At 52.4% G+C, this 25,503-nt stretch overlaps 7 protein-coding genes across 7 annotated transcripts; 2 read left to right on the top strand and 5 right to left on the bottom strand.

The window, feature by feature from the left end:
* Positions 1–177: 177 nt before the first annotated feature.
* ATEG_08982 (condensin subunit YCS4) lies at positions 178–3,984 on the bottom strand (the record flags this gene model as incomplete). The annotated part of the gene is made up of 4 exons (XM_001217567.1): positions 178–351; positions 411–2,934; positions 2,989–3,112; positions 3,162–3,984. 4 exons carry the CDS (start codon positions 3,982–3,984, stop codon positions 178–180), a joined length of 3,645 nt encoding a protein of 1,214 aa, XP_001217568.1.
* Positions 3,985–4,792: 808 nt separating this feature from the next.
* Positions 4,793–6,422, top strand: ATEG_08981 (serine/threonine protein kinase CDC7; the record flags this gene model as incomplete). Its single annotated transcript, XM_001217566.1, has 4 exons — positions 4,793–5,063; positions 5,119–5,575; positions 5,625–5,685; positions 5,733–6,422. 4 exons carry the CDS (start codon positions 4,793–4,795, stop codon positions 6,420–6,422), a joined length of 1,479 nt encoding a protein of 492 aa, XP_001217567.1.
* A 254-nt stretch (positions 6,423–6,676) lies between these two features.
* On the bottom strand, positions 6,677–7,669 carry ATEG_08980 (ubiquitin-specific protease OTU1; the record flags this gene model as incomplete). Its single annotated transcript, XM_001217565.1, has 1 exon — positions 6,677–7,669. One exon carries the CDS (start codon positions 7,667–7,669, stop codon positions 6,677–6,679), a length of 993 nt encoding a protein of 330 aa, XP_001217566.1.
* Positions 7,670–8,603: 934 nt separating this feature from the next.
* ATEG_08979 (putative RSC complex subunit (RSC1)) lies at positions 8,604–11,517 on the top strand (the record flags this gene model as incomplete). The annotated part of the gene is made up of 5 exons (XM_001217564.1): positions 8,604–8,773; positions 8,883–9,012; positions 9,068–9,136; positions 9,198–10,469; positions 10,537–11,517. 5 exons carry the CDS (start codon positions 8,604–8,606, stop codon positions 11,515–11,517), a joined length of 2,622 nt encoding a protein of 873 aa, XP_001217565.1.
* Positions 11,518–13,489: 1,972 nt separating this feature from the next.
* On the bottom strand, positions 13,490–15,251 carry ATEG_08978 (putative spindle poison sensitivity protein Scp3; the record flags this gene model as incomplete). Its single annotated transcript, XM_001217563.1, has 3 exons — positions 13,490–14,845; positions 14,946–15,089; positions 15,123–15,251. 3 exons carry the CDS (start codon positions 15,249–15,251, stop codon positions 13,490–13,492), a joined length of 1,629 nt encoding a protein of 542 aa, XP_001217564.1.
* Positions 15,252–16,454: 1,203 nt separating this feature from the next.
* On the bottom strand, positions 16,455–16,994 carry ATEG_08977 (putative TBP interacting domain protein; the record flags this gene model as incomplete). Its single annotated transcript, XM_001217562.1, has 2 exons — positions 16,455–16,595; positions 16,641–16,994. 2 exons carry the CDS (start codon positions 16,992–16,994, stop codon positions 16,455–16,457), a joined length of 495 nt encoding a protein of 164 aa, XP_001217563.1.
* Positions 16,995–19,118: 2,124 nt separating this feature from the next.
* ATEG_08976 (putative chitin synthase activator (Chs3)) lies at positions 19,119–21,723 on the bottom strand (the record flags this gene model as incomplete). Its single annotated transcript, XM_001217561.1, has 5 exons — positions 19,119–19,130; positions 19,191–20,426; positions 20,483–20,602; positions 20,661–21,405; positions 21,614–21,723. 5 exons carry the CDS (start codon positions 21,721–21,723, stop codon positions 19,119–19,121), a joined length of 2,223 nt encoding a protein of 740 aa, XP_001217562.1.
* Positions 21,724–25,503: the final 3,780 nt, after the last annotated feature.

Here is a 25,503-nt window from a genome sequence, read left to right as displayed (position 1 = left end):
ACTCCTGGATACATTCCGGGCGCCCAATGCTAATAAAGGAAACAGATATAACCCCGATATATGACTACTTATCCATGTCAAACAAGTCATCATCCATGACACATACCCAGAGCGCCCGCATGCCCAAAAAGTGAGAATATCCAGATACCAGCTGTACAATTCCATGAGATTAACAACTTAAGAACTTGCCGTGACGACCTTGTTAAATCCAGCGCTGACCGTTTTCGTGATCTCCTCATTCTTATGAGGCAGGAGGGACAAGGCGTAGGCCACATCGTTCCATTGTCGCTCAGTCTCGCAACGTGGAAGTCGTGCAGCCAGCTTTTCTGCGAGCTGACGAGCGTGTTTCTCCTGAGTTTGGTGTGTGAGTGGATAAGACATACGAAACGTGCTTTGGTTGCAAGACTTACCTTCTCAACAAAGCCAATAAGGAATTTGACAATCCGCCGCAACGAAGCCTCCTCGAGGTTGCGTTCTGCACTTAAGAGACTGAACATGTCTACAAAATGGTTGTACACAGCATTGTCTTTGGTCGCGAGTTCCGTGAAGAACATGCGTGCCAGGTCAGCAATTCTCTTATCGTCATCCTCAAGGCATTTGGCCATCTCGCCAAGCTGTCCCTTGACCTTAACCTGTCCAGCCAGGATGAGGAAGGTGAGCGTCATGAGACACGTCCGTTTTACTGACGCGTCGTCATCGTTGAGGCGGCGATAGAGGAAGTCTGTGTTCTCGTCGATCAGATGGTTAAAGCACACAGCCATGTCTCCAAGCGCAATGACAGCGTTACTGCGGACAGTAGGGTCTTCGGAACGCTCCATGATAGTGATGAGCAGAGGAAGATTCTTCTCGCAGTACTCTGCCGAGACGCACATCAGCTTGGCCATGCACAAAGTGGCCGCAGCTTGGAGGTTACGGTCAGAGTACGTGTTGTTGTTCGCACAGATCTCTGCAACCAACGGCCCGAAGTTAGACAGCAGCGAATTCTCCCCGTACAGCAACTCTCTTTCCCGAATATGCGTCATGGCATCTGTGAAATCGTCCTCGGTCGTGCCACCGATGAGATCTAGTTCGTCGTCCTCAGCGTTTTCCTTGTTCGCCTGAGACTCTGCGCTAGCAGCCTTATTCTTTTCCTGTTCGGCTTTGCGACGCTTGAAGTCAAGCTCACACAATTCCAGGTGCACGATCTGCTTGATCGCGATATGGCCTACCACAAACAGGAGCTGAGACAGAGCAGCAGATGAAGTAGTGTTCCTCGAGCCCTGGCTATCTGTGGAAGCTGTTCCAGGACGTTGCTCATCTCCGTCGCCAGACCCCTTCGAAGAGGGTCGTTGCAGTTGAGGTTGAAACACAAACCTGGTCTTCCGTTTGAGGATATCAGAGCAAAGGACATCGGGGTGTTTCGACAGCGTATAGATGGCGTTAATGGCCTGTTCGGCTACACCATACCACTCTTTGCTGTCGGACACAATTTCCACCATTGCTGCCAGCTTCATCAAGACAGGGTGGTCATTTGCCAGCTTCGGGATTCCGGTTTCCTTGGATTTGGCCTGGCGCCCTGGGACCATTCGCTTGAGTGCAATGCATGTATACTTTGCAAGGATCAGATCGGATCTCCCCAAGCTTCCCAGGCCAATCCGCAGCATTGCCTCAATCTCTTTGATGACAACCTCCGGGTCAGCCAATGCGAGCATACCAAGGACAATGATCGAGCCTCGTCGTTGCGTCTTTGAAATCTCCTTCTTTTGGATACCATAGACTTGCCATAATTTCGCCACGACAGCCTCAGAGACATGTCCCGCCTTCATCATAGTACTGAGAAGTTGCTCCAGGCACGTGAGTTCAGCAGGCGTTGAGCCAAACGTCAGACTGATCATGTTGCGCGCAATGTAGTTGGCTGCGTCGTTGGGGCTGAATGAGTCTGGAGCTTCGAAGAAAAGCCCTTTGTAGCAGTCAATCAAGTGGGTCTGAACACCTTTTCCTTCGTCGCTATTGCCCTTGGTCCAGATGAGTCGTAGCATGCGTCGGATACCGCTTCGAGCCGTTTCAACCTTGTATGCGTCGAGAACGACGAAGAAATCCATAGCTTCAATAACCTCACTTTTGTTCCGGGACGACAAGAGTTGCGATACATTGCTGGAGGCGGAATGAAGGACTTCAATGAAACGGATGGCCTCGTTATAGTACTTCCGGGTTAGCTGCAGGCGTGCCAGATGCTCACTAGTTGCCGCTTGTTCTGCAGCCTTTTTCGCTGCTGCAACCTTTTCTTCCTCGGTCATACGTGGTGCTTTGGATGGCGAGTCGTCCGGCAGTTGAGTAGCATCGTCCAATAATTCACTGTCAACATGTGTTCCCTCTATTCCATCAAAACCAGGTGTCTCAGGGGGCCTCAAAGCATTAAGCTCCGCATCCACATTCTCCAGTCTGGCCATCCACTCCTTATACGAAAGCTGGCCGCCATGCATGACACTGAAAGGATGGGTGGAAACCAATTTGGCAAGTAGCTTGATTGCGTTGCGTCGCACATTGCTGCTCTTGTCCTCCAGGCTCCTTGCCGCTAGCTCTGCAACAGCTTGTCGTCTCTTGGGGAATTTCTGCTCCAGATCGCAAATCCTCATGTAGACCTGAATGGCTCGGCACCGACAGTAAGGGTTGATGTCCAGAAAACGCTCTTCCAGCACATCGAAGAAGGCGTTTATTTGCGTCTTATAGTTATCGCTTCGTTCCTCCTGCCGACTGAGATCTGCTATAAGGTTTCCACAGACCTCAACCACCGCACATCGAAGCGTGTAAGACTCGCTGTCAAGTTGCTTGGCTAGGAGGGTCATCTGTTTGATAATCAATCGTGGAGCAAGCTCCGAGAGCTTGATAATAAAAGCCGACACGGACTTTGGGCCGCGTGTATCATTCGAGTTGAACTCCTTGTTTCCAAGTTCTCTGTAGAAGGGTTAATCACATGCAACTGCGGATCTAGGACTCGGAAGCTCGTACTTCAAAATCTCATCCGACAATTGCGGATAGTCATACTGCTCTGCGATGATATGCAGAAACTCGGCCATGGGCTCGGAAAGATGTTCGAAATATGTGAGACTTTGTACAATGGATGTCTGGGCACCTGCTCCACGTTTAGTCTCGTTGATCAACGCCCATCATAGGAGGCATACCGAAAGCGTGGCCGTGATGTTTTACAGCAATGCAGAGAACCTTGAAAGCATGCATACGGACTGTCATGCTTTTAACACGCTGTTCGCTCTCGAGAATCAGATAGACAGAGCGTGTAAAGAGATTAATGAAAGTGTCACGATCCGACGTCGTCATGAAAATCCTGCTTAGTTTGAGCTTCATGACCTTGCACATGGTGTCCATGGATATTTGGATTTGCGCAGTCCAGTCCCAGTTGCCGTCCTTGGTAGATTTCAACCTGGAGGACTTTCCAGCGCCTCTCCGTGCGGGCGCAGCCTCTGCAGGTTTCTCCGCCGCTTTGACTTCGACAGCGGAAAGAGCCCACTGAAGGAGAAAGCCGTACATCTCCAGGAGTTGTTTGTGATGTTGAATACCATCTTGCTCGTCGGACTCCAAGTCTCCATGGATAATATCTGCTTCAACCGAGAGCCCGGAGACAACCAGGTCCAGGAGTTTGCTGAGGGACTTCGTTGGGATAAAGGAAGAATATCTGCAGAAATTCAAACGTTCAGAATCGGGTCCAGCAGGGGTAGAGGCATCCATGTGTGGATTGGGGGCCAGAGCGCACTTTAGTAGAAATTGTAAGGAATCAAAGAAAGATGGTCTCGCCAGTCCTTCAGGATTCTCGGCCACCGCATCGACGATGGGGTTCAGCACATTGTCAACCACGTTCGGCGAAAGTTGATCAGGGTCTGTCTCGCAGTCCAGTAATTCGGGATCAGCGTCGGGTGTGGGAATAGAGGCGGGATCACTCAAGTAATACTTGAGTGACTCGTTGATATCGAATTCGATCCGGTCCTCCATGGCGGGCAGGCGAGGAAAGCCCTCGGAGGATGCGCGGGAAGGACGAAGAGACGGTTGGTGAGTTCGTTCACGGGAGAGAAGGTTATTCAGCAGATATACCGGAGAGAATAAGATGTATTAAGGGGAGAGCGGGGATGTCGGAAGCGAGGGGTGCTTGGTGATGGGGATGATGGCGCTCTTGATGATCGCGGAGGAGGGGAGAGCCGGAGTTCAATTTTGGTTTGTTTGTATTTTGCCCTTTCGGGGGCGGAGAGCGGGCAACGGCGCTGTTGATTGGCGGGGAAGGTGTAATACGGTTCTGTACGGCTGATGACGATAAACACGACCCAGCAGATGCCATCAACGGTATTGTGTACAGTACGGCACTGTTTGTCTCGAAATTTTGTCTCGAAAACAAACAAACAATATCGAGCCTTCAATGATCTGTTCTGTTCAATATTCTACCAGAACATACCAATGACATTCCAATAATCACCGCCATCAAATTGTCCAGGTGCTTTTTTTTCCTAAATGGCATGCGCCACACAAATCCCACATCAACCATAACCATTGCAGATACGGTACATCGTCACCGGTACGCGATTACAGAGAGCATTACCGCTCAGAATATTCAGATCTACTAGGAGTGCCGCGGTCTCTCTGCAACCCTGCATCATTGGCAGCGCTCCACATCCACTCAACGCGAAAAGAATCGTCCTTACGTGTTACACGTCACTATCTACCTGCAATTGCCTCGCTCACTCCGTATCGAACGACCTCTCCTCCGGCTGGGCGATCTTGTCCCGACATCCCGACATTGTCCAACGCGATGTCCACGCTCCACGCGGCCCCTGCTCGTGACGTTTTCGATATCCACAAGTCGGCTTCTCTACAGCCTTCTCTCGCGAGGCCTTCGAGACACCAGGATGAGGACCGAGGGGGCACAGATTCGGATGCCCCAGGCGATCGGCGTCGAGAAGAGAGTGACAATGAGGAGGAAGAGGATGTTGACGATTCGGTCAAAGAAGACATGAAGAGGCTCGAGGATACCTTTCCGGGTATCTCTGATCACTTCAGACTAGTGAACAGGATTGGCGAGGGTATGGTGACCTTGGACACGCTTGTGCTTCATGCGTTCTCACCATTTAATAACAGGGACTTTCTCCACGGTCTACAAAGCAGAAGATCTATTATATGACGACTACCGGAACGATTGGGATATGTTTCAAGAAAATCAACAAGCAACATGGGCCAGTCCCCCGTCAAAGCGTCGCCGAGTCGAAGGAGAAAATGGTTCACTAGCGGTCAAACGACGAAAACCCCGTTATGTTGCGCTCAAGAAAATCTACGTGACAAGCAGCCCGCATCGCATTCAGAACGAACTCGAACTTCTGCACGATCTCCGAGGATGTCGATCCGTGTGTCCTCTTATTACAGCCTTCCGTCACCAAGACCAGGTCGTGGCGGTCTTGCCCTTCTTTCCTCATACCGACTTCCGCATCCAATATCGCACCTTTCTAGTTGCGGACATGCGTCATTACTTCCGGTCCTTGTTTACCGCGCTACACTCGGTCCATAAACACAATATCCTTCATCGAGACATCAAGCCAACGTAAGAATTCATCCGAGACCATTGCATTCGTTTTCTAACCGGCTTGCAGCAACTTCCTGTATAATCCAGACCTTCGGGAGGGTGTTCTGGTTGACTTTGGTCTCGCAGAGGTAAGTCCCTAGGCTCTGATTTCCTCGTCATGTACTCATTGGTGTAGCGGGAGGGATCCGAGTACACGGGCACCTGTTTGTGTGCCAGCCCGGGATATGTTCGACGTGGTCGGCTCATGCAAAGTTACCACTATACCCACTGCTCGCCCACAACACCATCGGCAGGCTATCCCAAGAACGACTCCAGACCCTCCAGACGGGCCAACCGAGCAGGGACGCGAGGTTTCCGGGCTCCTGAAGTTCTCTTTAAGTGTACCTCTCAGACGACGAAAATCGACATGTGGTCCGCAGGGGTTATTCTTCTCACCTTACTTGGACGCCGGTTTCCCTTCTTCAACTCTGCGGATGATGTGGACGCAATGATCGAGATGGCAAGCATATTTGGAACCCGTCGTATGCGATCTGCGGCGGCCATGCATGGGCAGATATTTGAGACCAATATCCCAACGATTGGAGAGAAAGGATACAGCTGGGAAAAGCTCGTGAAGTGGGCCAGCTGCGTGGAAGAATTGACCGAGAGCGAGAAACAGGCTACGCGTCTCTTGAACGGCCTCATGGAGCTCGATCCACACAAGCGTTTGAGCGCCAAAGAGGCTCTGAATCACGAGTTCTTTACTGATCCCATCGACCATGATGTGGAATGGGGCGGTCTCCCTGACGACAGTGGAGAGAACACCGGGGAGGAAGATGATGGGGATAAGGAAGATGACGAAGCTGATGAGGTTGCGATGATTTGATCCGACAGTCACGAACAGTGCATAATAATGATACCTACCATTAGCATCAAGGGAGTTTAGAAATACATCATGATATGGGACTACAAGTCATCGCGGCAATATATAGTAATGGTATCTTATATTCGGGAGATCATAATTTGGGAGGTGAGCAATGCTCGCCCATGCCATCGTAAACGGAGCTCCATCTCGAAGTATATACTGCCGGACACCTAACATGTACGTATAAAGCCTCTGATCGGCCTGAAAAGCCAAACTTAAGCTGCTTCTCCGAAGTCATAGTGTCCCGTCTGAGTCGCGTGTTGGGCCGCACCTTTTTCCCCGATCAAAACAGCACCGCATGTATTGCAGCGAATGCGGAAGCCAGCGGTATCCGTGTAGTAATGTTTGCCCTGCAGCACCTTGCAGAGCTCCAACGCTTTCTCCAACACCACCGGATCGGCAGCATCAAAGACCTTGGTATCGAACTCGGGAGGCGCATACGCATGGGTGAACGGAGGTTCAGACGGCGACAGCGCAATCGTATCATAGTGGATACCGGAGTAGACCAGGATACACCGGGTGCGAGGGCCCTCGTTAAAGCGATCAACGCGCAGGGTCTGTACGTCGATTGAGCAGATCTCGATGTCGAAATGCTTGCTCAGAATGCTAAGCTCGATTCCGCCGCCCCACGAGTCCTCGTTCTGGATCCAGCGACAGTAGTCATCGGGCTTCTTCTCCAGAACCGCCTCGGAGTAGAGCTCCGGGTGTGCTTGGATTGTCTGAGCGACCACCGATCGGAGTTCATTCATCGTGTCCATACCACCCATGATGGCGCTGCCAACCGCGCGAAAGAGACAGGAGTTGTCGTCGGGCATGATCCGTAGGACAAAGGTGCCCCCATGGTCGGGGGATGCGATCTCCGGCGGGTCATCGGAGTCGCCTTTGGGGGCCGTCTTCTCGAGCGGTTGTGATTGCTGTTGAGTTGGAGCTGTCTCTGAAATGTTTCCACTTGGTTGTTCGTCCGCCACGCCCTCCTTCTTCGTCACGATCAGCTGTTCGCCATTCAGTTCGATTCCCAGGTCCGTGATCCGGAGGTCCGCAGGAAACTCGTTCAGCGCAAGTGGTTTGAGGTTGGGATATCCATATTTCACGTCGAACTGCGTTAATCCGGTGTTGTCTGCGATTTGAGTTTGCAGGTCGCCCACGGTAGCACTGTTGTCCAAAGCAACAGTTGCCTGTCCGGATGGACCGCGGATACGGAGTCTCATACTCCTAGCTAGGGTGGGGGAGCGGACGGGGACGTTGGAGAGGAAAGTGACGGTAATTTATGACAAGAGACGGTATGCGCTTGAGCCGGAAGAGATGGATATATATTAGAAAAGAGGGAGGAAGTGGGGGAGGAGGAGACGATAATAGAAGACAGGGTTGGAGAAGCAGCATGCGGTGGTGAACAAGGGAGGATGATGTCGCTTTAACCACCTCGCATGTGGGGCACAGACGAGCGCATTCTATGTCTTGCCTCTGTCGATTCTCTTCAATCCTGGGAGTTCCATCGTCGAGACCATTGGCATAACTAGATAATTTGAATTGATAATAGATAGTGGAATGTTATGGTTCCCTATAGAAGCAATCCGAACCGGAGGAAGGAGGAGTACTTCTATGGTACCTGGAGTCGACTGCGATTCTACTAGTAGCGGAGTATCTCTGTGGTACCTCTCGTTTCTTGGATTTCCCCGCACGAGCGATGTATTCCAAACAGAGCTTCAAAAGAGCTCTCTCCCCAAGGATAGTCGGTTCAAAATTGAGCCGGCGTGTTCGCACTGGATCGAAGGACCCCCGAAGTAGATCGACTGGAATCCTACTTACCAAAAACGACCACTGGTACCAGATTTCTCAGGCATCAAGGAACCACGTCCAGTAAAATTACCGCGTATCGCCTCTGTAACGTAAGAATCCAGCAAAACACCGTGGCTGACTCAGCAGCACCTGGTTGCGCGAACTGCCCAGCCTCGACCTCCTCTCTCTTTCTCCTGTCGCAATTTTGCGCTCTTGATTGTTTCTTTCTTTCTCCGTGTCAGACCGAGCTCAGCAAATACTATACGGATTGTCGGGCTGCGAAGAACGGTTCGAGCGACATTTGACCGCTTTCCCCCGCGTTTGTGCCATTTCTCCGCCTCTGCGGCACGGTAGTCGCCTTCCACCATGGAGCAGGAGTCGGCGCCGTCGCAAGTCCAATCTGCGCCCGAGGAACCCGTCAAATCAATTGAGGGCGATGGAAAGGGTGATGGGACGGTTCCCTCCGGGATTACTGATGAACAATGGCGTGCCATGATGGATGTTGTGATGGCGATCTACGATTTCAGAGAAGAAGAGTGAGCTACCTCCCTTTCGTCCGACCTTGGTCGCGTTCAATGTCAGGCTAACCAGGTCGTCTTTCGTACCGTGAAGTGGACATGATCCGTCCAAATTGTTCCAGCGTAGCGTGAATAAACGAAACGTCCCAGATTACTACGAGATCATCAAGGAGCCCATGGCTCTGAGCATCCTAAAACAGAAGATCAACAAGAGAGAATATCGGCATTTCACGGAGTTCGTCCGAGATTGCGCTCTGGTAATTATCGCGCTGCTTGCCTGCGGAGATATTTAGCTGACCTTCCAATTTGCAGATTCCTCATAATGCGCAAACCTACAATCGTCCCAAATCTCAAGCGTACGAAGACGCACTAGTCATCAAGGTAGGTGCCAGAGACTCATCATATGACATATTGATGTCACTGACAAAATGCCCCAAAACAGGACGTGTTCATCGCGGAATTCCAGAAGCTGGTAGACCAAGGAATCATCTCCGCCGAAGACGCCGAGCTTCCCGACTTGGGAGAAATTCCAGAAGCCGATCCTTTGCCTGAGGAAGAAGAGGAAGAGGAAGAAGACGAGGAAGATGAGGAGGACGAAGAAGACTCCGATGACGACGGACGACGGAAGAAGAAACGCGGACCTCGTCCCGGAAGCAAACGTGAAGGCGGCAAGGAGGACGGCCCCAAATCCACCGACCCAGAACAGCGAAAAAAGAGAGGTCGACCGCCGCGCGTCGATACCCCGATGGAGGCTAGGATCAAAGCGGTGTTAAAGGGCATTCGGAAGTTGAAAGGTCCCAGCGGGATGCTCAAAGTACGACACTTTGAACGTTTGCCCGACAAAGCCGTCTACCCAGATTACTACATGGAGATCAAGGAGCCTATCGCGATCGACATCATCAAGCGCAAGTCCAAGCGCAAGAAGTATAACTCCGTCGACCACTTCATGCGCGATATGGACCTCATGTTCAACAACGCCAAAGCCTACAATCAGTCCGAAAGCCAGATATACAAGGACGCCGTTGACCTTCAGGCAGAAGCCCGAAGGCTGGCCGATCTGGAAAAGAAGAAACCTGACAGTGAGTACTTGATGGAGGACGGACGTCTGCCCTTGCCGGACGGCATCCTCCACAAGGGCGAGCTGTGGAAGGTCGGCGATTGGGTACATATTCAGAACCCGAATGATGTAACAAAACCCATCGTTGCCCAGATATACCGTACCTGGCAGGATTCGGAAGGTGACAAGTGGGTGAATGCCTGCTGGTATTATCGACCGGAGCAGACAGTTCACCAGGTTGAAAAGCACTTTTATCCAAATGAGGTGGTCAAGACCGGGCAGTACCGTGACCATCGGATCGAAGAAGTGGTGGACCGATGCTTCGTGATGTTTTTCACTCGTTACAGCCGCGGACGGCCAAGAGGACTGCCTCCTGACAAGGAGGTTTACGTTTGCGAGGCTCGTTACAACGAGGAGAAACATAAGCTCAATAAGATTAAAACGTGGGCAAGCTGTCTGCCGGATGAGGTGCGGGAGAAAGACTACGAGATGGATCTGTTTGACGTGCCGCGGAGGATCAAGAAGATCCCCAGTCCGATTAAACATCTACTCAAGAGTGATGCAAAGGAAACAGACGATCTTCCGAAGCCGACTTGGGGAGCTGAAAATGCGCCTCCGATCGTTGGCGCTGTCCATTGCCGTCCGCGAGACGAAAATGTGCGTTGTTCTTTTCTTTGTTGTGATGTATGACCCTGTCAGACTGACTTCTGATTTTATCATGTAGGATTCTCCTCCCCCAGAACCTACACCCACACCGCCGCCATCACTCCCGCCGCAGGCCATGCCTTCCATTCAACGACAGCAGTCGATCCAATCATCGCACCGCCCAAGCATAGACAGCCCTGGTCTACCTGGGGCTACGCCCGTGCCTACACGCTCGCCAGCTGCGCCACTCACCGCGGTGCAACAGTCACCAGTGGCCGTTCCCCCAGTAGCCTACCAACAACCTCAGGTACCGCCGGCGCAAATGTACCAGCCCGCTCTACAACGGCGAGCTAGCGGCTTTGCGCCCCATACCCCCAATGCGCCATTCCAGACGCCTGGCATGCCTCATCCATACGCCGCTGCACAGCCTTCCCCATATACACCGTACCAGACAAACCGCATGCAGGTACCGCCAGCCTCGATGTACAACCCCAACGCTCCCCGTCCTATCGAGGTATTCCACCTGAGCGATGCAGCCAACGCGGCCATCCCGGCCGATATCAGGGAACAATTCCACTGCGATGACTATGGCCATGTGCTCTTCTTCTCATCCCCGCCGCTGGACATCACCCCCTCCGTTCAGCAGAAGCTCGGCCACTCACTCAAGTACCTTGCAGCGAAGGAGGAGCGTCGAAAGCTGGTCGAGGCGCAGAAGCGCAAGGAAAGAGAAGAGCAAGAAGAGCGCGAAAAGAGCGCAAAACGTCAACGGGCCGACGAGGAGACGGCGCTTGCAGCCCGGGTCGAGGCACTGACGTCCAAAGCCGTCGATGTCATGACGAACCAGGTCATGAAGGGGACGGACACAATCTACGAGATTCTCTATCACGACAATGCGGCGAAGGCGAAGGAAGCCGATGCAAAGGCACGTGAGCAGAGACTTCTCGCGGAAAAGGCAGCCCGCAGAATCACCGCGCAGATCCAGGCGCAGTCAGAGAAGGCATCCTTTGTCAGCCTCAAGGGAAGCGCGCTCTACATGGATGAAGTTGACAATGGGCCTTGATTGTCAGCCTGTGAGACTAAGAATGATCGAATAAGGTAGGATACGGAGGACTGGATACCAGGAAAGGGCATGGCGCTTCGTGCAAGGATCTGTAGGGGTTAATCTAGATATGTCTCTGTCTCTTCGGCTAGGAGTCATTGCGGTTCTAAGCCTTTCATCGTGTACACTAGCGCCGGTTTATTTCTACGAAATGCGAGTAGTCAGAGAACGACCTGGATGTTTCCTAACATTGATCATGTATCATGTCAATAACAGTGTGCACACCATTGATTCTCGAGGGTTATCCTCATTTCATGCCTAGCTCTATCTAAGTCCAACCAAAGCCTGTTGCGCAGGTGCATATCTATTACCATGCGGCGTCGCATTGTCAATAATTCTGCGCATTTCCTGTATTTCCTCCGGCGTCAACTGAACACTACGCGACGCCCAGTTCTCCTCCAAGCGGTTCGGCTTCGTTGTACCCGGGATAGCAATCATCCGTTGAAGTTCTGAGTTAGTAATAATTGAATTTGTACCATTAGTACACTGGCCTGATTCCTTCTACTAATTATACATTTTACCTTATACAAGGCCACCAAGGTAGAAACAACCTCCCCCCAAAAAGCAAACCAAAAAGTTTTTAACCCAAAAAAGACCTCTACATCGGCTGCCCCATATTTAAGGGGCCAATCTGCGGGGGCCTTTCTTGCTCGCCGCAACGATATCCAAAAATTTTTGCCCTTTTGGGCAATGTTCTTGCTGGATGTGTGTGGCAGCGGATCGTGGACTATACTATGAGCTAGTAACAATCTTAGCCAAATATGTTGGTATGATAAGCGAACCAGAAGACAGCCTTTCCGTCAGGGACTGCGACCGCGGCCGGAATGAGACCCTTCAGGCCCTTCGGCCAGTCTTCATTGTCGAAGGCGTCATATGACTGCATGGTCTGCTTGTCAGGGACATCGTATAGGGGCTGCAGGTTCTTCTTGATCCAGTGCCGAGGAACCGCCCACTGCTTATGGCGAACAACAATTAAGGTAGCTCTTCGGGACACTCGGTATCTCGATTGAGTTTGATCTCAATATACTCATATCTATGAATGGAATGAGTATACTGTATGATATTCAGTTAGGGAATATGTGCTTTACCTTCTTCTGGTTTTGAACCAGAAGTTAGTAAAGATGCATCCCGCCGTTGTGAAGAAGATGAGATAGCAAAACCCCTGTATTATAGGGGCCCAAACAGGCTGCCCAGGCATGCCTGGGATTGGAGCCGGCGCTGCGGTTGGCCAAGTTGGCGCGGCAAAGGACATATGGCGTGGAAAGAAGCTGTTGGGAGAAGAACAGCGAAATGCGGATAAGGCGAACGATGGCTGAAGATGAAAGGCGAGGAAAACGGAGGAACGATGTCAAGGGCAAGTCTACGCACACGGTGCCTTCCGAAATCTGTGGACTGTACGGTTTCCTAAAGTAGGTACATGGATCAAAGAAGAAGGTAAGGTAGGTAAGAGATTAGATTGTACACGAAATGTCCAAAAAAGGACTCCAATCAAGTGAAGTTAGCGCTCGCCTCTTTCCCAGATAGTCACTATGACCCTACACTAAAAAAGGAAAATTAAATGCGGAGAGATCTCGTCAGGATCGAATAAATCACTTCGAGCTGTCGAATCACTGTGCATCCCGTGAAGCCAACCTTGTCTAGATGGTGAAGAGCTTTTGTCCTTTTGGAATAGTATGCAAGGGACCGTGGATGCAGAAAAATCCCCGGTGATCGCTGAACCGTTCTATGCAAAATGTCCGCCAATGTCGCTGAAACCGCGGGTCGGTTGCTATATTCATCGTGGACTGGTACCGCCAGGTACGAATATTGTGATTACCCTCTTTGTTCCTTTTGTTTTGGTTTTCGTTCGTGAAGCCGTATCATGTCTCCTTTGCTCCCGACAGGCGAGCTTGACAAAGAGCAAAGCAAACGTCGTTGGAAACGACATGCAGGATCAGGACTGGAAGCCCGCTGCCCTCGTCGGAGTCGAGTCCTCCTCGTTGGAGGAGTCGGTCTTTGAATTACCCCATGAAGAACTGCTTCGTTTGTTGTTCTCTTCCTCCTCCATGGAGAAGACCAAGTCGCTTTGCTCCTCGTCAATCTTGCTCGTGCTGACCGGCGAGCGATCCATACGACTGCTGGGGCCGACGGACGATGAGTGACGAGCCGATCCCGGGTGCAGGGACATGCTACTCAGCTGTGCAGAGAGCGTGGATGTCGACTGTCGCGACGGAGTAGACCCGAACGGCGAGGCATCTTCCGCCACCTGCCGGCTTCCAATGGCGCCCAGACCGGGGCTTGTGCCGAGGCTCAGCGCAGACTCACGCAGAGGTGAGCCAACATGCGGGAGGGAGGTACCGTGGGCATCCTCTTCCTTCTTCTGGCGTTGTTTGGCGAACAGAGCGCCGAAGCGAGATGGACTGGACGCCAGAGGAGATCCGACCTTGGAGAAGCTAGCACTGCTCATTCCCAGGCCACCGAGCTCGTGATCTGTGCGAGACAGGCGACGGAGGCGCTCCTGCGGGGTTAGAACGTCATCGTGCAGATTCATGGGCAGATAGTCCTCCTCCATCGGGAAATTGCTCTCATCCCAATCATCCAAGGCAGTGGGGCGGGGCACACTAGCGGACAGCATGCGCGGCTTGACAGGTCGCGAGGAGTGTAAAAATCGGGGGCCGATGCCATCCTCGGGGATACCCGGCGGCGAAGATCCGATGAAGGACGAGGAGGGCTTTCTCAGGTCTGATCCATAAGCGGCGTCGCGAAGGTTTCGAAGCGCGTCGGAGGGAGCTCCGATTCTCTGAGCGGGCGGAGACGATAGGTCCAAGCCGAACTTGGAGGGCATAGAAGCGGCAACGGGGCCATAGCGAGCGGCATGCGAGATACCCTGGCTGTCAAAAGAGGCGGGGAGCGGAGCATCCAGGGCTGTCAGATGGCGGTGATTGGGGGACATGGGGAATCGCAGGTCGTCCACAGGGGATCCGTACTTCGATCCGGCGTCGGAAGCGAGACCTGCGTCGATCGTCGGGATCGCATCGTAGGGTGGCTGCTGCTGCTGCGCATGCAGATTCTGAAACTCCTCCTGCGGCGGTAAAGGATGGGCGTAACGGGGTTCATGACCGTTCAAGCGCTGTTGCGACAGCACCGAGTTCGTCAAGGCGGAATCCTGATTCACATAGGCCTGCGGGTTGACTCGACCGCCCAGATTCAGATGACTTCCGCCCATGCCCATACCGTTGGGACGGTTGACCCGTCGACCATCGGGGAGAATATGCGCCAGCGCACACTTGGCTCCGAATTTGCAGTTACCCTAGAATCCAGTCAGGTCTGCTCGCAGGTGTCCGAACGGCGTCACATCGTCTTGGCAGAGGCGGGGGGCCGATGCCCGACAGCACATGGCAAGATCGTACCTTGGTGAAGTATTTACAGGGAGCATAGTCGATCGCGGCATCAGTGGAATGTAAGAATGGACAGGCAGGACCGGCCTGGCAAGCTCCCTGACGGAAGAATTTGCAGGGAACATGCTTGGTATCTGTGGTGGCGGAGGTTCCCCGCTATGTCAGCGCAAGTCTCTGAGGAACAGTGACGGAGAGGAGAGTCCTTCCAGAGGAGGAAAGAAGAGACCGCAGCCGATAACGGTGCCCAGAATGAAGCAGGGAAGGGAGAAAAGCGAGAGATCTCTTACTGCTCTGATTGGGAGGACTGCGGGCAGCCATGTCGAAACCCGAGAGATTGCGGGAATGACCGTTCTGCTGCGCAGGCTGAGACCCGGCGGGAACCGGAAGAGGCGCACGACTTTTCATGTCACTGGGAGGGCGATTCAGCAGACGGGAGGAGTGGGAGGAGGACGAGACGGATGGTGGAGGACGAGGAGGCGGCGGCGGCGGCGGAGGATGAAGAGGAGGAGGAGGCGGAAGACTGCGAGACAACTGCATGAAAAAGAATGAGCCAACTGGGGCGGCGGCGGACCACAAAATCCGGAGGGGTTTATCGGTCCCGAGTGGGGAATGGGAAAAAAAATTGCGAACAAGGTGTCTAGCAGAGAACAATATAGAGAGAGAAGTAGGGATAAGAGAATGGAAAATATTCCTGATGGATTTCTAGATAGTGGACAGAGTGGGAGAGAAAGGCGTGAGAATCGGGTTGAGCAGGGAACGAAGCCTATACATATAGACATCGCATGGAGGATATATGCTTCGTCAACCCCCTGCGCCTGATGAATAGGATGGGTCAGTGTTCACATGGGGTCTTGTATGTTTCTTCTTGTTTTTCTATGTTTTTTATTTTTCGAGAATGCTATCTTCGTCATCAACTATGGGCATATCCAGGTGGTGATAGTGTCTAACTGGAGGCCCAAGAGAGATATACCCAGTAGGTACCTAAGATATATATTCATCCAGAGGTACAGTACTACCATGTCTACCTTACAGCTCTTTCTAGCCTTGTCAAAGCATCAGATCAGTACACCGATAATTCAACAATATCAGCAATACTAATCAACCTGCAGGAGTATCACAACAAGACAAAAGCAACCCAGCAAGAGACCACCGAAAACAAGAAACACAACGAATAGGAAGGTCTTTCTTTTCTTAGAAATAACTTGAAGAAAAGAACGCGCACATGACGCCGTCCATGCACCCACCGACAACACGAGTCAGATATAGATCGAGCCTCGACGTCGTTCGGTGGCGTCATAAACCCCCTCCACCGCGCGTTGACTTCACCACCTCCGTTCCGATGACCTGGTCGCGGCTGTTCATCTGATGATCCCCCGTTCGGGCCCTAGCACCTATTCAGCTCGCTCCCTCCATTGACTCTCCGCCTAACTAGATCCCTCTCCGTCTGGTCGAATCACCGGATCTCCTCCAGCCAGGGCGGAAAGACCGCCGATCCTGTCTCCATTCCCCACACGTGCGGATTCAAGCAGGACCCGCGACACCCGTCAATAATGTACTGTACTCCGTACTACCGCCAACTCCAGACGTGACCGTCAGGCATGCACATCGCGGCTCAGTCATCAACAAAGACACGGTCCTTCCAGCCCCAACGACTCCTGCGCGCTCCAGTCAGTCCACCGCTCATCGTAGGGAAGCGAGATAACATACCCAGAGTTCTTCGGCGGTCATATTGTCGGGCAACACCTCCGAGCATCGTAGCCATAAGTCACGACAGATTCGGCCCCGAATGCGCGCCTGTCTCTGCCAGTATCGCCATTGTCGCTCGATCTCTGCCCGTTCGTCCGCAGACACCTGTTCCTGCTCGTCGCCGCCGTGGAATTGCTCCAACTGGGCAAGCAGCGATTTCTTCTCCTGCTCGAGTTGGTCGATGTCGCGACGGAGTTCGGAAAGGAGGGGTCTCGCGTTCAGGGCCGCTAGTTCCTCCCGTGCTTGTTTTTCGTCCTCCTTCAGCGTGGTGAGTTCCTCTTGTAGTCTTTGGTGCTCGTTCTGTAGAGCCGTCATGGCTTCGGGGGAGGTGTCATTGCTGGTCTCTTGTAAGGCATGGTAAACTGCTTGTTTCCCTAGAGGTGCGTGAATGAGTTCGTTAGGTATGATGATCGCTGGTAGTTAAAGGTGGCTCACCAGAGACGCGGGCTTCAATCTCTTTCCGCTGGTGAAGTTCTTTGAGTACTTTTGCTGCTGCACCTTTGGTGACTTTATTGTGTAGGTTGGCCGAGATGTCAATTGCCTAGGTCACAACCTGTGAGTAGATGTCGCTTCGACGTGGGCGCACTGTTGTCTGCAATTTGTGGTCACCTACCGAATATGGCCGACTATCCCATCAGATAGAAGGTTAGCATAGGGAAGACGGCTGTGATCTCGTTTCTGGATGGGCCATACTTTTGCTTGCCTAGACATGGTCATGTTAGTCTTTCGTTGATGCAAGGCCTCTTGCGCAGGAGCACGTACGAAGATAGTCAAGGATCAACGCAGCGCCATCATTGCCTCCTAAGGAAGTTAGCCTGCGTACACTAGGCTTGACAAATATTCGGACCATCTGCATTAGAAGTTTTGTCTTTCTTGTTCTTTTTGTCGGCCATGATTGATAGTGATGAGTCTGCGTGGTTAATTGTCTATCACGCTGCGATGGACGACATTGCGGACCACATCCTTCACTTCCCTGTTCTCAACTCTCACTTCACTTCACCTCACCTTGATCTTTAAACCTCACCTCCCCTCACTGTCCGATCCTTCCACTTTGTCGCCCAATCATCGTTCCATCACGAGAAAGTCTCTCTATTGTCAAAAACAGCTTTCTGTGACCAACGTGGAGGGTGAAGGATAGCAACTCGTCCTCGCTGAGAGCAGAGAGCCGTCAAATACCCTGAAGAGAAAAGCCTCACGATCGCCCCAAGCTTCTGATTGGAAGCAACGCGACTTCTCAGCATACCATGACACCGTAATCTGCCCTGCAAAATCACCGGACCTTCAATATACGGAACCACGACTCTCGCAGCGCTCTATAATAAGCTATGCAGGTTGCAGACCTTCACCGAAAGGGACCAGGGCCGTCGGTCTCAGTACATACCGTGACATATCTTCCTCTTCACTCCGTAATCTGTTTGAACGCCTTACAGTCGACAGAGGCTGTGTCTTGAAGAGGAGGCTCAGGACATGAGCCAGCTTGATACCGAGCAGGCAGCTGAAGAAGAAGTGCTGAAATATGAAGAAAGAGCGAGAAGGGAAACCGGAGAAAAAATTATCTATCCTGTAGGGCAGCACGAAGCTGCCTTAACCAAAGGGATCATCAGTTGAATCCAACCCGTGCTGATTCGACTCAAGTTACCGAAGGAGGAACTGCTGGCCAGAAGAATAAAGCAAAAAGGCAACAGATTTCACGGCAACCTACCATGCATGCCTCTCCATCCCGAAGCATACATGAAAATTCTTACTGAAGATAAAGTAGCCGCTATCGCTCAGCAACCCCCTTCATTCCGTCGAAGCTACTCTAGATGTTTTAACAGAGATGGCAAAACCATGGAATTGTCCTTCCACATCATATTCCGTCGCGGTAAGGACCACAAGTTGGTCATTCCAGAGGGAGGTTTCCAAATCACTTTCATATCTCTACGGCGCTGGGGAGGTATGCGCCGGCTGGGTGACAGGTTTGAGTGAAGAACCGGCCGGGCAGGCCCGGTTGTATAGAATAGGTATATACATGATTGCGTGGGATTAGCTACACGCGAACCAAATAAACCGCGAAGGCGAATGCGGATGAATCAATGCTAAAACAGAAAACAGTAGGTAGACCCTCCGGATCTATGCAGAGCCCAGAGCAAAACCCTCAAAGCAACCCTAGATCATGCATGACGAACTTCAACCCAAAGAACCTGGAACAAGATAAGACTGGTATAAACAACGAATGCTCAAGAGTATGTGGACAGAATGGATTAATAAGATATAGCGCGAAAACATGAGAGAATTTGGAGAAAAAGGTAGACGCAAATCGCCACGTAGATCTACCATCTGACTTTTCTTTGCGGATATCCCAGAGTGAATACCTGGACCTGAGGCGAAAGGCTTTCTCAGGCCATCGAAATATGAAACAACCGAAATACTGATGCAAGAGCCCGTCGACTCAGGGTATCACATGACGATCTAGGAAGGTTAGTATCAGATACAGATTAATGCAATGGAAACGTATGCAATGACACGTACGCAATCGTTATCTTTCTGGACAGTGGGAACTCCCATCTCCTCGAACGTCTTGGGTCCTTTACCCGGCAGACCACCTTGGGACTTTGAAGGCTTCTGACTGGAGGCGGTGGAGGGCGGCTTCGACGACGACGACGTGCTGGGGGGCGAGGGCATGGAGTCGTTCCGTCCAGGGAAGTTGGCAGACGCGGGCGAGCCCATCGGTCGAGGGGATCCGACGGGCCCCCCGTGGCCGGGAGAGGCCGGCGTCCGCGCAGGTCGTCGGTCAGGGACCGCATCCAGCCGCTGCGGGCGCCTCCGCATGTCTTGGCCACTGGGCTCCATTGGAGCCTGATAACCAATATCAAGTTTCGGCGTGGCGGACGTTGGACTGGTCGGGCCCGCGCTGGACGGAGTGCCCGTGCGGAAGTTCTGTTGGGGTCCCGTTCCCGGTCCATACGATGCCGCTCGGTGGTAGTTGAGAGCGACAGGAGAACGAAGGTTGGGGTTGATGCCAAACGCCGAGCTGGGTCGGGGATCCGGCATGGAGTAGCCCGACGGAGGATACACGGGCCGCGCACGCGATGCTGGTCGATCTGGGTAGGGGGCGGCACTCGGGGGGTTGTCGTTCAGGCTCATCCGCGAAGGATCCGGCATCTCAATGGTTTCCGACACGGGCTTGCTCGACAGGTTGGGCCGTTGGGCGGACCCATAGCGCGATTTGATGCGCGCGATGGCCACCTGTTCGTGATCCTTGCGAGATAGGGTCTTGGAGCGGGAGATGCTGTCGATCCGGCCAGACGCATCCTTGTTTCCGCTGGCGGCGGCCTTTGCGTACCAGCTTCGAGCTTCCTTGATGTCGACTGGGACGAAGATTCCGACCTCGTAGAAGTAACCCAGGGCGAATTCGGCGGTAGGGAGACCGCTCTGAGCGGCACGCTGGGCATAGGTGAATGCCAACTCATCGTTCTTGTCGAAAACCCCCTCGTGTCCACAGAGGAACCACTTGCTGATGGCCATTTCAGCCTCCGGCTCACCCTGGCGTGCGGCCAGAGCATTGTAATGCAGCGACAAGGCCGGGTTGAAGTCGCAGCCCAGCTGACACAGTTCGTACGCAGCACCCATCTTCACTTGCGCCTTTGCAAACCCGTGATAGGCGGCCTTTTCGATATTGACGCGCGCGGCGTTGAGGTCCAGAGGAAGGAAGGTTTCCGGCACGTTCACCTGCGGGAGCTCGCGCGCGAGCAGCATTCCGTACACCTGTATAAGAGCCAACGTTAGATGTCGCGCCGAATGAATAGAGGGCGGTGACGCACATAAGCACCTTGGGGCGCATTCTCATCGCAGGACTGCGCCGCGAGACGGATGTAATCCAGCCCCATTTGGTAATCCTGGCGCTGTCCATGCTGTCCGAGGAGAATCATCATTCCGAGACGCTGTGGGAGAAGACTATTAGTATATGCTCCACCAGCCTCAACCCACCACTTAACTTACGTAGAATGACGCAGAGTCGGACAGCGCGACACCCTTTTCATAGTGACGGATGGCCTTTTCTGGTTCGCCGGAGCTCTCGAACTGCATTCCGATGCGATATTGGGCGCGGGCATATCCCTTTTCCGCCGCTCTGGAATAAGCGCGGAAGGCCTCCTTCTTGTCCACGCGATAGCCAAATTTGCCAAACTCCAGCCACATGCCCCTGATGAAATCGGCCTTGGGGTGGAACTGGTCGGCGAGGAAGTTCACAATGTTCATGGCGTCCATCTTCAACTGGCGCTCGACGGGCGGGGTCTGCGGGCGCGGGGGCTGAATCAGGGACAGGCGGGCTTCGTTCTGCATAGCGATTTCAACGTAGGCCAGGGCATCCTGGGCCCAGGCCAATTGCATGTCGGGGTCATTGGACGACAGCACGGCCAGTCGGGCGCGCTCTAGACTCGCTTCGCGTTGTTCGTCGGTGGGGGGCACATTTGGCGGGGGGTTGCGCAGGACGGGAAACGCGGAGAAGTTGGGCGCATCCATGGAGTCGTAGACGGCGGCGGATTGCTCGTAATGGGTGGTGGCCTCGTAGCCCGATGGCACGGGATCGCCCTGAACGACGACGGCGGTCGAGGAGGAAGTTCGTTCGGGGAAGCGAGACCGGTCATACTGCACGGGCATTTGGGGACCCCGCTGGGGGTTCCGGGCTTCGTGCTCGAGATGGGCGATGTTGTCCTGCATATTCTCCGGGACTTCAGGCATAACCCTGCAGAGAGGCAAACAAAAGGAGGGACGACGGTCAGCACATCCACCAGAGGGGTGAAACGGGTGAAAATGAAAGGATGGTGTGGGGGAGGAAGAGGGGGGAAGAGAAGGAAAAGAAGAAGAGGAAGAATAAGTTGGAAGGCAGAAACGAAAAATATCTTTGTTCCCCGGTCCAGTCAGGTCAGCTCAGCTCTCTCTCACACACGCACCTTTGAGGGGAAGGGGAGATGACTTCTGGCATGTAAAAATCATCCTGGCCCCCTGGATACCAGGTCGCGCCCAGCTGTGGCTGACCACGCCCGTATGGTGGCCGATGCATTATGGTTTTTTTCTTGGTCTAAAAAAAGACGAAATTAAGGAATTTTCGATTTAATAATTTTTATTGAAGGGGGGTTCTGTTTTTGTTCTTTTGGTTCTCTTTTGGCGTTCAAACCCCCTGCCAATTGATTGGGGTCCCTCTTTTTCCTTTTTTTTCTTCCGAGACTAGCAGCAAGCTAATCTTAGGCCTGTTGGGTACGTCTAGGGGGAGGGAGGGCAGACGGACCAACCGGCACAGCGAGGGAGTGGACGAGGTGGGGAGTGGGAGAGAATAATAGAAAGATGGAGAGGAAGGAGAAGCATGTCGGAGATGTCGGCGGGTTAATATCATAGTCGTAGGTAACTATAGTACTGTTGACCATATCACGAATGGCGGGGCATTCTGGTCAAGGCGGGGTCCGGCACATGTTGAAAACAGGGTGGCCTAATCATTCACCCATGTTTTCCTTCTGACAGAGGCGCAGTCGAAAGTGTCTCTCATGGATAATATTAGTAGCGTTGAGAGAGTAGCTTGAGCTGACTTTCGTATTACTAGACACCATGTTGAATGATATTCATACCAATTCATATTAACAGAAAAGTAATTGGAAGATCCCTTGAGGACCAACACTCGTATCGGTACACCTCCGTACGGATAACTCGTATGGAACTGCAGCGTGGGTCCCCCGAACCCATTATTTATTTTTATCCCTGGTTATCGTCTCTTGGACATTCCTGACGCTTTCCAGAAGCCCCAAGGAACAGTCAGCTTCCTTTCTGCGGGATTCTCCTCGAACTTGAACTTGGTCCTACCAGTACTTTGGTCTATTGATAGTCAACTATTAGGACTAGGCATAGGGCTGTCTACGAAGTCTTATCCCCAACTGCATAATACCTAGGTAGACAATTGCTACCAGAGATGGAAAACAGTGGGCCTACACTGGCAGCTCCAATCATCGCGAACCAAACATCAACCTCAGGGTATTTTCTTGGCACTGACAAAACAGCTTCAAAGCCATTATATTCCATTATTATTCCTCCGCACAGGGATCAATTCCCGCCCCATCTCTCCCGTCGCATTCCTGCATCTTCTTGGAGCTCCAAGAGCCCACTATTGACCTAAGTGACCATGGAGCCGTCGGAGGATACCTTTCACCACCCTTATTCGCCATATGATATCCAGCTCCAGTTTATGCGGGCCCTCTACGCTTGTCTCGAACAGGGGAAAGTCGCCGTATTCGAGTCTCCAACAGGTCAGTACTCACTAGTCGGTCTTGCCCTCCTTCCCCTGAGCCATTCTGGTCTGACGTAATGCATCCTAGGCACCGTAAGTGACTCCATGCCATCTCACCACTAGACGGCATAGTCCCGGAGACACGACCGCTAAACTCCCTATAGGGCAAGTCCCTGAGCCTGATCTGCGGCTCTCTTACCTGGCTGCGCGACCACAAGCGCAGGGCCTTTCAGGAAACTATCGACAACACCACCTGTTAGTATGACCCACGTGTGATCCCAATGTCTTTCTAAACATCGTTTAGGCGACGACGGCGAACCCGAATGGATGCTCGAATTCGCCAAGCGTGAGTCAAGCCGTGCCATCACCGAAAAAAGAAAGGAACTCGAGGCTCGACTGGCCAAATCCAGACAAGAAGAAGAACGACAGAGGAAGGCCTTCGAAAACCCAGACGCCCCGCGAAAAAGACAAGTATGACATGTCTATCATGCGTGGTTGGCGGTTCACTAATATTCCCAGAAATTCGATGTGCAAGCGTCGACCGCCCAAGATGAAGATCAATTCGCTCTAGATGATTATGATAGTGAAGACGAAGAAAGAAAATCCTCTAATCGGATAGACCATGCTAGTGGCCTGTCTACCAGCACCCTAGAACTACTCGAGCGGTTCAAAGGGAAGATTGCCTCGCAATCAAAAGACAACGACGACGGAGACGACGAAATTAAAATCTTCTACTGTTCAAGAACTCATTCCCAACTTTCACAGTTCGCCAGTGAGCTCCGGCGAGTGACTGTACCATCCAGCATACCAAAAGACCTTGAAATAGGCCCTTCGGGCGAAGAGTCTCTCGAGGAACGAGTGAAGCATCTGTCCCTGGGGTCTCGGAAAAATCTATGTATCAACCCCCGAGTGGCGGCCCTTGAGAACCCAACAGCAATTAACGAGCGTTGCTTGGATCTCCAACAGCCCGGCGTGTCGGCGGAGCAAAAGTGCCCTTACCTGCCGTCGAAAGAAGACGAGGCGCAGTTATTGCAATTCCGCGACCATGCGTTAGCGACTGTGAAAGACATTGAAGATATAGGCAAGTTGGGCAAAAATATGGGATTATGTCCCTACTATGCATCCCGACCTGTGATCAAACACACCGAGGTAGGTTATCCGAATGCCCATCTCGAGTGTACTGTTGACATCCCGTAGATCGTGACGCTGCCGTACCCTCTGTTACTTCAGCGATCAGCCAGAGAGGCCCTCGATCTATCTATCAAGGGCCATGTTGTTATCATCGATGAAGCCCATAACCTGATGGACGCAATCGCCAACATTCACTCCGTGACCGTCACGCTATCCCAGCTGGATACGTCCATATTCCAGCTGACAACTTACGCACGGAAGTTCAAGAACCGGTTGAAAGGAAAGAACCGGAATTACGTCGCACAAGTCATCCGGCTGGTCAGCTCAATCGCTAGCCACCTTCGCGCCATCATGGAGACCAAGCAAGCTCCCGAAGGCCCTGTTGAGCCATCAGATCTTATGGCCGGGAAGGGAGTGGACCAAATCAACCCATACAAACTATGCCAGTACTTGCAGGAAAGTAAGCTGGCTAGAAAGGTCGATGGATATGTCGAGTTCTCCGCGGAGAAAACGACTGGGAAGCCAGACCGTCAGGCAAATTCAAAGTCGACAACACCGGTGTTGTTCCATATACAAAGCTTCCTCTTGCCCCTGATGAACCTCTCTGCCGAAGGACGGCTGTTCTATCAGAAAACCGATGGCGATATCCAGCTGAAGTACATGCTTCTCGACCCCACAAACCAGTTCCGTGAAATCGTCGAAGATGCACGGGCAGTTATATTGGCGGGAGGAACTATGTCTCCCGTATGATCCCTCGTCCATCACTACATCGCTTCTGTACTGATCAGCCGTCTAGATGACCGACTATATGGATCATTTATTCTCTTACGTCCCATCCAGCCGTTTGGACACCTTCAGCTATGGTCATGTCATTCCGTCCGAAAATCTGATCATGCATACTCTCGCGAAAGGGGTGCATGGGTCTGACTTAGATTTCAGTTATGAATCCCGGGATTCTGAGAAGATGGTAGGTAATACGACCCGAAATGACGCATTCTCTCTCTCACAGACGCACGCAGATCATCGACCTCGGGCGAACAATAGCGACATTATGCCAGGTCATCCCCGACGGAGTTGTGGCCTTCTTTCCCAGCTACGACTACCTTAGCAAGGTGATTGGCATATGGAAGAAAGCCATGGTCAGTGAAAAAAGTCAGTCAGTCTATGCTTTCATTGAGCAGAAGAAGCCCATCCTATACGAATCCCGAGAGATGACTACCTCAACGGAGGAGCTCCTCCAAGAATACTCCGACACCATCACATCCGGTCGAGGAGCCTTGCTCCTCTCTGTGGTGGGCGGGAAGCTGTCAGAGGGTATCAACTTCTCTGACCGACTTGGAAGAGGAGTGTTGATCGTTGGACTTCCTTTTCCGAATATCCGCAGCGCCGTGTGGCAGGCCAAGATCCAATACATCGAGCAAAAGACGTATAAGCAGA

This window comes from Aspergillus terreus, genomic scaffold (genome assembly GCF_000149615.1).
Source record: "Aspergillus terreus NIH2624 scaffold_13 genomic scaffold, whole genome shotgun sequence".
NCBI classification, from domain to species: domain Eukaryota; kingdom Fungi; phylum Ascomycota; class Eurotiomycetes; order Eurotiales; family Aspergillaceae; genus Aspergillus; species Aspergillus terreus.
Note: the sequence above shows the minus strand (reverse complement) of the source record. Positions and strands in the feature narration are given on the sequence as shown.